This window comes from Myiozetetes cayanensis, unplaced genomic scaffold (assembly GCF_022539395.1).
Source record: "Myiozetetes cayanensis isolate MyiCay16 unplaced genomic scaffold, myiCay2020 scf13, whole genome shotgun sequence".
Taxonomy (NCBI): domain Eukaryota; kingdom Metazoa; phylum Chordata; class Aves; order Passeriformes; family Tyrannidae; genus Myiozetetes; species Myiozetetes cayanensis.
This window is the reverse complement of record NW_026086937.1, coordinates 10199792-10212690: the sequence shown is the minus strand read 5'-3', so window position 1 is coordinate 10212690 and position 12899 is coordinate 10199792. Positions and strand designations below refer to the sequence as shown.

At 43.8% G+C, this 12899-nt stretch overlaps 1 protein-coding gene across 4 annotated transcripts in view; it reads right to left on the bottom strand.

The window, feature by feature from the left end:
* Positions 1–12899, bottom strand: part of PAK2 (p21 (RAC1) activated kinase 2) — a 46223-nt gene that overhangs the window by 14539 nt on the left and 18785 nt on the right. For all 4 annotated transcript variants that reach the window (XR_007627885.1, XR_007627886.1, XM_050307903.1 and 1 more), the window contains exons 2-10: positions 10465–10675; positions 5289–5389; positions 4638–4788; positions 4049–4080; positions 3585–3692; positions 2869–3001; positions 2334–2397; positions 1838–1886; positions 92–204 (exon numbers count right to left, since the gene is read on the bottom strand). Coding sequence is in view for 2 of the 4 variants with exons in the window: in XM_050307903.1 (XP_050163860.1) it covers positions 92–204; positions 1838–1886; positions 2334–2397; positions 2869–3001; positions 3585–3692; positions 4049–4080; positions 4638–4788; positions 5289–5389; positions 10465–10651 (938 nt within the window). In the remaining 2 variants the exon portion in view is untranslated. The remainder of the gene's footprint in view (positions 1–91; positions 205–1837; positions 1887–2333; positions 2398–2868; positions 3002–3584; positions 3693–4048; positions 4081–4637; positions 4789–5288; positions 5390–10464; positions 10676–12899) is intronic.

The window sequence follows — 12899 nt, the reverse complement described above, 5'->3', positions numbered from 1 at the left end:
GCTTCCAAGACCCTCAGGTACAGGAAGTCCAAGTCTGTATAGGCTCTTGAAACCCTCAGGGGTGAAGGAATCACTGCTTGGGTGCATTTACCTGTCCAGGAAGTTGACTATGTTGGGGTTCTTTAGCTCCTTCATTACCAAGATTTCGTTAATAATCAGCTCCTTCTTGGGCTGTTTCTGCAGGTTGATCTGTTTAATAGCCACCTGAACAGGGCAAAATAAAACAGCAATCACTGAAACCATCAGAAGCTTTCACTCATTCTTAATACAATGAAAAGTCAGAAGAAATTCTGTAACAGGATTAAAGTTGTTCAGCTCAGCTTGCAGCTGGCAAGCTATTTATTTATTAGCACACAACTTAAAAGAATGCAGCCTGATGAGCACACAACTCGCAACCAGGGCCAACATCATCCTCTTGCAGCTGAAAGGATCCACAAACAGTAACTGAGGCCAGAACAGACAGACAAGGGAGCATGCAGGAGATAAAAAGACTTGCCCAATTTCATATCAACAGGCCTGAAGCCGCAGAGAATCCTGGAGGGACTCAAAGAGAAGGTATGAGCCTTCAAATGCAAGGTGAGGCAATTAGTTGTTCTATATTCTCTCCACATTGGTGTTTGGGTATAAGGAATGCTGGGAGGCAGAAGGAATTCCTCTCAAAGCAATGAAATCAATGAACTATCCCAGAGAGAAAAGGGGAGATAAAGGCCTATCTTGCCCAGGAAATAAACTAACCAGGACAAGTATTCCAGAGGTTAAAATGCAGAAGAACTGTCCCAGCTCCGTCAGCTGCACTTTGGGGAGGCAGTTTGGAGCTCTACAAGACAACCTACCCACGAGACCGAAACCAAACACAAGAACCAATATAATCTTGTAGAAGTTAGCATTATTATATTTAAAGAAAGAGATTCTTGCCATTCTGTGACACAGAATGACAAAATAAGTAAGAGTGGAGGTGGAGCAGGTTGCTGAGGGTCTTGTGTGAGTCTGGAATAGAGACCTGAAGGAGCAGATATTCCAGAACCCCTCTGGGCTTAAAACTCACTCTGCAGTCAGTAAGAGGACATGAAGTAGTAGAGAGCAAATTAAGAGATGATAGAAAGGCTCATGTTTTATCAAGATGTGGTACTCCACTGCAAGACTGGAAAATGTGATTACTGCTCAAAGGGCAATTACTTACCAGTGACCTAAGGCATGGTATTTAAATACTTATTTAAAGGAAATTAAGGAGAGAATTTAAATAGAAACATTGAAAGAAAACTAAGGAAATCTAAAGTTAAATAGAAGCAACTAATTCCTAAAATTCAAGTCACAGAAACGAGAGATGGCCACTTGATGACAAACATGCAGAGTATTGCTGATGTCACCAATTGCACCAACTGGGTTTGGAGAAACCAGAGGGTAAAAGCAAAGAGTAAGATGTGGAGAAGACATTCTAACTACAGCAGGGAATCACAGGGGACAAGCTGATTCCACAGAGATAAACACAACCATCACCTTTACTGAGTCAGGACTAGAGAACAAGTGTGCAAAGACTAAACAAAGTTTTATTTCTGAAAACACAAGACACCAAGGCCTGCAGTTCCTGAAGGATAAACCGCTTTCCAAACTCATTTCTGGAACACCTCACACCCTCTGCTTTTCACTGGAAAGACAAAACTCTATTTTTAAGCTTTCACCATCTGATTACTATAGAACAAGGCACACACTGTTACAACTGACTATGACAAACATTCTTCTGAGAGCTGATAGCAGAGATGGGAGACACTGACAGAAATTAGTCATGGCCACCTAGAGAAGATTATTTCTAGAGTAGAAATGAACACAGGAATCTTACCTCCTGCCCTGTTGCCACATCAATAGCTGTGAAAACTGTACCTGAAGCCCTGTGAAGAGAAAGAAAAACGCTACAGCAAATTGCATCTCTTTGTAACAAACACACAAGTGAACAGCCAAATCACAAACACTAAATTGTTTCAGCTTTCAATTCAAAATTTCCACCACTGTGCAAAACCTTCACTGTTCATTTACTTTACACTTTGTTGCCCATAGAAGCTGTGGCTGCCCCATCCCTGGAACTGTCCAAGGCCAGGCTTGGAGCAACTTGGGATAGTGGAAGGTGTTCCTGCCCATGGCAGGAAGGTGGAACGAGGGGAGGTTTAAGCTCCTTTTCAACCCAAACTATTCTGGGATTCTGTGATTCACCACTGCTGAATGCAGCCAACATTTCTGCCTGCACAGAAGGAGGTGAGTACAGAACAGCATGAGACAGAGAACAGCACAGTGCTGCCAACACTGGCCCACTGGGAATAAAAGGTGTGGGGAACACTTACCCCTGCCCGATTTTTTCATATCTGGTATATTTTTTCTTGGGGTCTCCTATGCTTACAATAGTGCCTAAAAGAAAAAAAAAAACAACCAAAACAGAAGAGTCAATCCAATCCCATCGTCCCCCTTCAGCAGGGCTGGCCTGGCCAAGATACGTCCAAGTTCAAGGAGCAAAGCTGATGCACAAACAGCCAAAGCTGCACAGGGACATTAATACGGTGAAAAATTATCTTCAAGGTGGTCATGGAACAAGCCACAGCAGAAACTACTTTGTGCTATTATGGCTGTAACCTACATGCAGATCACGCTATCACAACTGAACTTTGATCAAAAAACAAAAGTCACTATTTTTCTGCCCAACAGGGCTCTGAAGATTATAAATCAGCATAACCTCTGAATACATTTTTCTCAGCTACAGACACAAAATTAGCTGAGCACAGGATCCACACAACTCTTACACGAAAATAAGGACGAGGGCAAAAATTTAATATTCCTCTCCCAGTCCCGAAGCCTTTGCTTATCTGAAATAAAACCACCTACGTAGTTTTTCCATGATGTCTTCATCTGACATTTTGGTCTTCTTTTTCTGCTTATCCCCCGATTTCGTGGCGCTGTCAGCACAAGAGTCACCGGCTGGGGCAGGGATGGGGTCGATTACAGAGCGGGTATAAATCTGTGGAGGAGACCACCAAGGACCTGAGCATCGGCTTTGCAATCACTGACCTTCAGCTGAAAACAATCACAGCCCTGAAAAGATCCCTAGGCACCATTTCATAACAGGTAGGAGGCAGAAATTAGACCAGAGAAACACTGAAGTCCCCTGGCAACAGCACTGACCTCTGAAAGGCACCTCCTGAACAGAGGGGACTACACTTGTGCCACTGTGCTGGGCCAAGTTACAGAAACCACCTACAGATTTTTAGGACTAAAAAAGCCTCCTCCTCACATGTTGGTGTTGAAGGATAAGCTTAATTGGATACCTTCAACACAAGCCAACCAAGAGAATCACCAAATATCAATGATCTCAGAGGTCTTTTTCAACCTAAATGATTCTATGATTCCACTTCAAGATTTCTGATCCAACTGACATCCAGAAATTAGGTATTCTCTTGGCAAATTCAAAAAACAGAACTCTTCCCTAATATCTTACAACAGCTCATTCCACAAACAAAACCCTTTTCTAGAGAACAGATGCAGAAGTTCTGCAATACAAAGAATTCCAGAATTCTGCACTGTCAAGTTTTGCAGCTGCTCACCGATTTTGTGTGATCTGGCCGTGGAGCAATAACAGGAGGAGGAGCTTCTTCATCATCCTCCTCATCATCTGCCACAGCTGTTGATGGTTCTGAACCTTTGGCATTGGTCTACATTTTCACCAAAATAAAAAAAAAACCAAACATAAATAAACAAATGTGTCTACCCCACAGTATTAAAGATTTGATTTTTTTTTCACACTAAGATAAACGAATTCTTACTGATGTCAAAAGAAAATAACAAACCACTTAACCCATCCCTGAGTTATTACATTTTATAATGAGACTCAAATACTGTTGCTCCTGTGAAATATGCCCTTCGTGTTTTTATTCCACAGAAAAGATCCTAATTTTTACACTTTTAAACTTGATACAGTTTAAAACTTCAAAATTCAGGATATAACAAATACAGAAGACCTGAATTTGTATGCACCTAAGGATATCCAATTAATAATAAACACACTCACCGTTGGTGTTCCTGAAGGGAAACCATCTTTTTCTAAATAGGACAAATAGCAGAATACATAAAATCATCAGAAAAAAATAATAAAAAGTGAACGCTATAGAGTAAAGGATGAAAATATCACACAGCCTTATTACTAAGCTACAAATAATTTGGAAGAAAAGTAGGCAAAACTGCACTTGTTTGTAGGACAATCCTTCTCTCAGCCCTCCCAACTGGCTCCGAATATGTGAGTCACAAATTATTCTGCACCTTTGATGTCACCAGCTGGTGACATCAAGCTCACAAACAGCTGTGAGGAGAAAGGGCTCTAGCATGAAACCAGTTCATCCCAGTGTCAGAGCTCCAGCTTCATATACAGAGCCCCTTCAAGTTCATTTTGGCTGCTATTGTGAATTATCCAGCTCTTTCTTCCACTCTCCACTTAAAACAGGAAATTAACTGGACAACACCAGCTTCCAGTAAGTCTTAAATCCACCTTCAAGTATTTGTTCCTCACTGAATCAGCATTTGAACTTAATTTATTATTCTGAGAGGAAGACTGTGCTCCAAACACCCAACTCCAGTATGTCTTGCACACACTTGGCTCTCACCTGGAGCAGAAAAACTCAGGTATTTCTGTTTTGCTGTGTCTTTGGAGTCATAGAATTTCAGCACATCTAGTACCGCCTGGGGGTTTTTCTTCTGTTCTAGCTTGGTGATATTTGAGGTTTGAAGCAACCGAGCCCATTGTTCTGGCATTCCCTGAAAAAAAAAAAAAAAAAAGGGGGATTTTAAGTATTCTAGTGCTTTAAAGATTTTTAAAGAGCAAAACAAACTTCTTCCCTCTATAAAAACCATAACATGAACAGCCTTAAGCACATGAGCAACAGTGGTTTAATGGGGAGCCACAGGTGACAGCACAGTAGCACCTGTTTCAGGAACATTGAGCCAGACGTGAGGAACAGGGGCACAACAACACCCAGCAGAACCACTGTTACCCACTAACACAAGTAAAGTGAAGGAGGTTTGTCAGGGAGGGCTCTCCCACCTGGCACAAAGCGCCAGATGTGACACTGATGACACTGGAGAAGCACTAACAGGTCATGGCATGGTAGCTCCGTGTGCTGTACAAACACGCAGGAAAATTAGTTCTTTGATACAAACAGAGACTAACTTGCACTTTACCCTAAAGCACTGCCTTGGCTTCACTACAGCACTGACCCCAAGTGCCTTCCCAGCCACCCCAGGGCAGGAATACTCACCGTGAACTCTCCAGTAACAGCATCAAAGCCAACATGGATGGTGTGTTCAAAATCTGATGGTGGGGAGATTTCTGGCCGCTCCTTTTCTTTCTTCTTGCTTCCTGAAAAAGACATTCAAAGATCCAGGTGTTAGGAAGAAACTCTTCCTGTGAGGGTGGGGAGGCCCTGGCACAGGTTGCCCAGAGAAGCTGTGGCTGCCCCATCCCTGGAAGTGTCCAAGGCCAGGTTGGAGCAACCTGGGATAGTGGAAGGTGTCCCTGCCCTTGGCAGGGGGTGGCACTGGATGGTCTTTAGGTCCCTTCCACCCCAAACCATCCTGTGATTCTACGAATCAACACCTTGTTCCATTCAAATAATTTATATTATGGCAGCAAGCAAATAAGCAATTAAGAGCACCAGAGTGCTCAGCTGAGCACATGAAATCTAAACTTTTTAAATGTTTACAATGCAAAAAAGGACATTTTAATATGGATTAAGAAAAGCAGTGAAGATGACTTCAGCTCAACCTCAAGTTCACCCTAAAGACACCTAAAACTCAGTTGCCTCACTGCTTCAATTCAAGTTAATTAATGCAAAGTAGGACTTCCTGCGATGAAGATAAGAGTTTATAGCCTCAGAGCAATTACCTAATTTAAATTAAAAGGAAAAAAAAAAAGGCGTAATAAGTACCAGGAGCAGGAACAGATAATTAGAAAGACCATATGCACAATCCAACCCAGATCCAATTAAATTTATAAGATGCTTTCTAAAGCCTGGGGCTTTGGTTTTTGGTTGGTTGGTTCGTTGGTTGGGGGGTTTGGAGAGAGGGTTGGGGGGTAATTTTTTTTTTTATTTTTCTGCTTTGTTTTTCAAATTCACCTTAAAATTCTTGTTGTTTTGGTACAGAAAAAGCAGGTAAAGCAGCACCCTCTTCAATACCCCACAGCAAGCAAAGATGGTGCCGCTCAGAGCCGGGAATCCGTCTGAAATCCCCTCGCGCTGGCGGGAAGGGAAGGACAGGCAGCGAGGACAATGCTCCCAAACGAAAAGCCATGTGGGCTGCTCCAGCTGAACAATGCCGTGGAAAGACACGGCTGTTATAAACAGGATATCTTTAATATGGCTGCACAGGGCAGAGCCAAAAAGCAAACGGGCTGTCAGACGTTCTCATTAACAGCGTTCAGTCATGGGACAGGAGAAACTGCTGCTGTGAAAGCTGAGGAAAGCACCATTTCCTCCCCATTTCTTCCCAATTTCTTGCAGTTGTTGACGTGAAAGCAAGGGGGGGGGGGGGAATGTATTTTAAAAAGTTATATTCCTTAGGAATGTTCCTGTTCAGGAGCACTTGACATGTAGGGAACAGGAGCTGGTGCTCAACCCCTCCAGCATGTGCTGTGTAAATAAACCCACTCCTTCCAAAAATACATAGGTCCCATGAGTAGGCAAGGCAAGGAGACTAAAAATCATTCCTCTGCCCACAGGAACAGCAGAGCAGAGCAGCACTTCAAACAAACAGCTCCTGCCAGAGGCAAGCCCGGTGAGTCATGTGCTGGCAGGACATCCTCGAGCGCTGAGAACAAGGCCACGGGGAGGCCACGCTGCTTCCCAGCCTCTGGCTGGGTCTGGAACAGCTCTGCATTGCAACAGGAATCCCTTTAGTGAAGGGCAACACTTGTTTCAAACAGCAAGTGAAAGTAGGAAGTGGTGGTCTTTTACTGATATGGGTGGGCCTGAAAGAAATGAGTCTGTAAGCAGAGAGTGAGAAGCTAGGTTGGTGGCAGCACCCCAAGAGAGACTCCAGACCTCTGAGGGTGGTGAATTTGGGTGCTGAAGGTGGCAAAGCTGGGTGCTGTCAGCTCAGGGTAGTGGCACGTGTCTGCAGCAGGTTCTGGCTTAGCCCTTCAATCCTGCACAAACTGGTGTTTTACCTTTACATTGTTGGTTGTGGGAGAAATGCCAAGATTTTGCCCCTTGGCCCTGCAGGAAGAGCAGCACAGTCCCCTTGTTCCCAAGAAGGGATGGCACACAGGTCCTCTGGAAGGATTTAGTGAGCTGGAGAAATGCTCTGTCTGATTAAGGAGGTGTCTCAAAAATACAACTCAACTCAAACACAGCTGGACTCTTCCCCAAATGAAGCCACAGGCACTCACAGCACCCAGGGCACTTCCCACAGCAAACCCATCCTCGCACATCCCTCGCTTCCCACCAGCCAAATTCCGTACACAGGGCAAAAATCACAGCTGTTTCCCAACAGCTGGTGGTAGCAGGTAGCTGACTCCAGGTGAACACCTGGAGTTACTGAGCCCCAGCTGAAACCACACCAAAATCTGCCCAGAGCCTGCACATGCACAACCCTGGGTGGTGCCCTCAGCATCCCACTGAACACGTTCTGCTCAAACATTTCTTCTTCTAGGGGGTTATTTTAAAGCTTTCCAAAAGCACACAGAGGTTCCTTTGACTTCAGAAGTCAAGCCAAGGAAATTCATGGCAATTAAGTACTCTAGTGAGAAGATGACTATCACTTCATTTATCCTAAACAATGGAACCAGGGGGAACAAACCCTCCGTGACGAGGTGATTAAATAATCCCTTCAAACTCTTATGATTATTTCAGCACAGAACGAGCTCAGACTTGGGGCAGAAACTGTGTAATTGCTACATCTCATCACCTGCAGAGAGTCCCCCAAAGCACAGCCCCTCCTCAGCTACAGAAACCTCCCAAGAGGGAGGACCTTGCAACATCATATGGACAGAGATTTTCAGACAAAGCCAAACAACGTTCATGGAAAATGGCAAGGGCATCCCTTCATTTTCTGGAAAGGACAATTTACCATTTTTGTAGTGATTTGTTAACTTTTGCACCAGCTGGAGAAATTTTTCCCCGTGGTAAAATTGCTATTCCAGGTCGACAGATTATTTTGCATCTAGTCCCAGAGTATTTTTTAAATCCAAGCAGGAAGCTAATATTTCTGTAAGGCTTCCCAGCAGCTGAATTTCAAGGAAAAAAAAGGATTTAACTGGGCATTTCTGGGGAGGGCGCATCCCAGCCATGCTAATGAACAAAACAACTACCATCTGACTATTGTGTTAGTGCCAGAAAGACACTGTGTCCAATTCTGTTCTGCTTACATTTGACAACCAGTTTTGCAGACTTGAGGGCCAAAATCCTTTCTTTGGATGTTTGTATTAGCCTTGCTGTGGGTCATCCAATAGACAAGTTTCTTCCAAATTAAAAAACAAACAAACAAACAAACAAAAAAAACCACTACACCTTTCAGATAGTTTCTTTCAGTTAGGTAATTCAATTTTCATTTTTCCTAACCACATTATCTGGACACACAGGAAAATTTGCCTTTTTTTTTTTTTCTCCAGAATTACCTGAATTAATTTCTGACATCTAGAAAACATCAACAGACATGATTTTTCTTAAAATGTATTTTTCTCAGCAGATATTATTCCTTCCACTTTTAGTTTGCAACACTAAGTATCAGTAGGTAGACACACATTCCAAACAAGTATGCAGATAATTTCCCTAAATTTGGTACCTATTAGTATTTAGAGTGGTCTGAATAAACTCAATGGGACTCCAAAGTAATCTCAGATGAGCCAGTACAACTGTAGATAATTCCACGACCACCTCCCCAGACATTTCAGCAACCAATCAAACCACCATCAAGATGGAAAGAGGAAACATCCGTGGAGAAGAAAAGGTGCTATGGAATGTCACAAAGCTCTCCAGCTGTACTGTACCCACTTGCACTCATAATTCATTTGTCTTACCAGTTCAGAGCAAGGAAAAGCTTCCTTCACATGGGGTTTATGTTCTACTTCATTATAACCCTGTCTGTGAAAAGGGTTCAGATGCTCTGGAGAACCACCAACATATGAGAAGTGTCATCCCAGCTCCTAAACCATTTTTGCCTGAAGATGGACAGATCTGATCCCCTCCCACAAAATTTCCTTGCAGCACTCATCGTGACAAACTCCAGGCATTTCCTCCCACAACCAACAATTTAATAGTAAAACACCAGTTTCTGCAGGATTGAAGGGCTAAGCCAGAACCTGCTCCAGACAGGTGCCACTACCCTGAGCCAACAGCTTTGCCACCTTCAGCACCCAAATTCACCACCCTCAGAGGTCTGGAGTCTCTCTTGCTGTTTCCAAAAGCTACACTGGCCAAAAATCCTTCTATCCTCCCAAAAGGAAAACACACCTTCTATTGAGAGCAGAAAGCCAGACTCTGGAATTAGAGGGAAGCCTGCCCCCAGGTTTTATCTCCAGGGTGAGGCATGGCTGCAAAAGGACTGCTCACACAGCTGAGCAAGCCTGAAAACCAGCCCTGGGGAGAACACTCAGCCAAGAGAATAAACAACCAGAGGAACAAAATCTCTTGAAACAACCAAACCTGTGTTGGCATGACCAAACCAGCCCTGCCCAGCACACCAGCAGCAAGGCACAGGGAGACCAGAGCACAACTAGAAGGCACTAAGAACAGCAGGGTCTTCTCCAAGGGGCATATTAACAGTGATCAGGAAAATGTTAACTAGTAGGTTAATAAAATGCTTAGCAAATACAGGTCAGGTTTAACTCCCTGTGCAGTTTTACCATCCCAGATATATCATCTGTTTCTATCTGTGCACCATTTTGTTGTACATGGATACAGACATCCTGGAGAACCAGGATTAGATTCCAGTGTTGTATATACACAAAAGAGGACAGAAAAAACACACAAACACAGTCTAGTTTCATTATAGTAAATTTTTCCCAGAAATAATCCTGATTACAGCAACCCAGGTTTTCCCCCACGAGTAATCAACCCTAACAGCACAGTTCCACAGGTAAAAGGACGTAGTTTCTCTCAGTTTTCCCTCATGCACACTGCACTTCCACCACTCTTTCTTTACTACCTTTTTTCCTTGCCACATGAATGATGATCAACATGAAGTAACTTCCAAACCAGCTGGATGCTCAGTTTAAACCAGAAATCTGCATTTAAGTGACATAATCCCCAGGAATGCCAGACATTGAGGAGGGTTGTTTGGAAATGAGTTTCTTCAAAGTGGTCAGCAAACAGGAGGAGCAATAGGTGGTGGTTTTCCAGTCCCCTGTGCTTGGACAGGCTGGACTCAGATGTCTAAAGCACTACCAAAACTTACAAGGAGAGTAAAGGAATACCTTGGGAAAGAGAGGCATCCTACCTTTTTCATTGCTGTAGAATATGGAGATGATTTTATGCCTAGGTTTTCTCTCTTCTGGGACAGAGGGCAGGGGTTTCAAGCTGTGGTTGGTGGCCAAAGGGTCTTTGCCCCCTGAACTGAAGATGACACTGCTCATCCGGACGGGAGGAGCTGGTGGCTTGTCTTCCAGTTCTCCGTTGTCAGACATGGTTCTCAATAGCTAGTGAAAGCCCTGGAAGAGAAGTGTTTGTGTTAACATAGGGAAAGTGCACAGGAACACAGGAATGTAGCATTTCTTCTGTTGGCCAAGTGGAAGGAGGCGTGAATTCAACTCTGAGGAACACAGCAGGCACTGCACTGGCAGGCACTTCCACCAAGGACGCAAATCCCTTCCTCATTCCCACTTCTGGGCCACCCATTCATTTGTGCCAGCAGCAGCATTTGTGGGATGGAGCAACAAATGTTTCCAGTTAGTGGATAAAACTAACCCAGACTAAATGAACAATTCTCAGATCTGGTTCTCTGCTCACACAAAGGACAGTATAGGTAAGGGCGCACGTACAACATCTTCCAGGGGTAGCTCTAGCCCAAAAAGCTTCATGCTCTAGTACCAAACAGCTTTAAAAGCCTTAGATGCTTTCCTTCTTGTCATTTATCAGACAAGATCTTGTGGACAAAAGAACAGCTTCTGTTAGTAAGTCACAGTTCAGCACACTGTCCACATCAAGTTGCATTAAGAATCTCTACCCATATTACACAGCCTACATTAAAGAGCACAGGACTAAGATCCACAGGGTGCCCTCCACTTCTGAATGGGGCCTTGCATTGCTTCCCCACTTGGTGCCACACTTTCTCCTCTTCTAAAAAAGCATATGTAGTACCAGCACAATCCTCTTTGAATCCTTAACAAAAACATGAGCGACAACATGGACAAACAGCAGCTAAAGCTAAAACCACAGCACAATAAAACATCTACATGACACATTCCCTATTCAAAAAAATCTGTGCTGGCATTTCCTCCCTCCTCATAATATTTTGGAGATTTTGCTCTGATCACCAGGAAACAGGCAGCCTCTCTGATACAGAGTAAATGGCACAAAGAAAGATCTACAGAAATCACCTCTCAATAACAGCTGAGTAACAAACAAGCCCCTAATTCCTCTGTTCACTCAGATGACAAGCTCACTCTGGAACAGGAACCAACACATCTCCTCCTCCTTCTCCTCTCACAACACCTTGGGAAATGAATGGCCTCCTGGTGCCTACCAACTTCCCATCGTGGTGCCAAGGCATGACTCAGTCACACAGCCACATATTATCAGTTTCATTATTCACAAGAGCCAGGACAAGACAGTGCAATCCCCTCTCAATTGTGCTACCCAACATCTCACACGACACCTGCATCCCGCCAGCAGGGCCTGAGCAGCAGAACCAAAAGCACATGGACTGTCATTCCCTGTCATTTCACAGGGTGGGTGAATGCTGACAAATCCCAACAGAAGGACACAAATCAGGCCAGCAGCCTGGACTGGGGCAGCACAAGAGCACACTGGTTTATGTCGTGAAGCTCCAGGGAGACTAAAGTTAATTATCCCCATAAATGCCCACGAAAGCACATCATTTCTGCACAAACATCTTCAGAGGCACAAGCAGCACAACACTCTTGGCAGTGCAGTAAAAACTGAACGTGTGCTGGTTGCTCCACCGACTTGGAGGCTGATGGAGAAAAGCTCTACGAACTGTGCAACACCCACCTCCACAGACCTGCCCTGGAGCCCTCTGCTGATGAGCTGATAAACAGACCTGCCACACCTGAATGAGTCTGCAGGGGTGCAGTTGGGAATTAGGCAGTGATTCCCATTCCCCAACACTCTTCCAGAGTCACTTACTGATCTCTCTCTTTCAGAGGCTGCAACTTACCTACAGGACATTCTGCATTTTCCAGTACCTACACTGCAACGTGGGGGAAAAACTTTATCCTGCAGTCCAGCAGCAGGTCTGAGCAGCCTACCCACAGGGATTTTAATTCCAAATGCTTCCCTTACAACACACTGTTTGCACCAAGTACACCAATTTGAGATGAATAAGCCAAATAAAAGGTACTCACCTTATATATATACACACAACATATCCACCAAGTCAAACTGATTTATTCAATCAAAAATGTAAAAATGTATATTAATACATACAGATATGTATGTATATTCCTAAAATAAATATATTCATACATACAGATATATATTCAAGAGTCCTACTGAAGTTGGGTTTGGAGTGATGGCAGCACAGGGGCCATAATCTATGTCCCTTCTGCTAATCAAACCTCAGAAAAGAGCAGGATAGAGGGTCCTTAGCTACCCAAGTGAGAACAGAAAGTTAAAACAAAGAATTCCTTCTTTTGAACAACTGCAATCAGACAGCTACATAAATCACAGTAGGTAAATAAGCACATCATACAG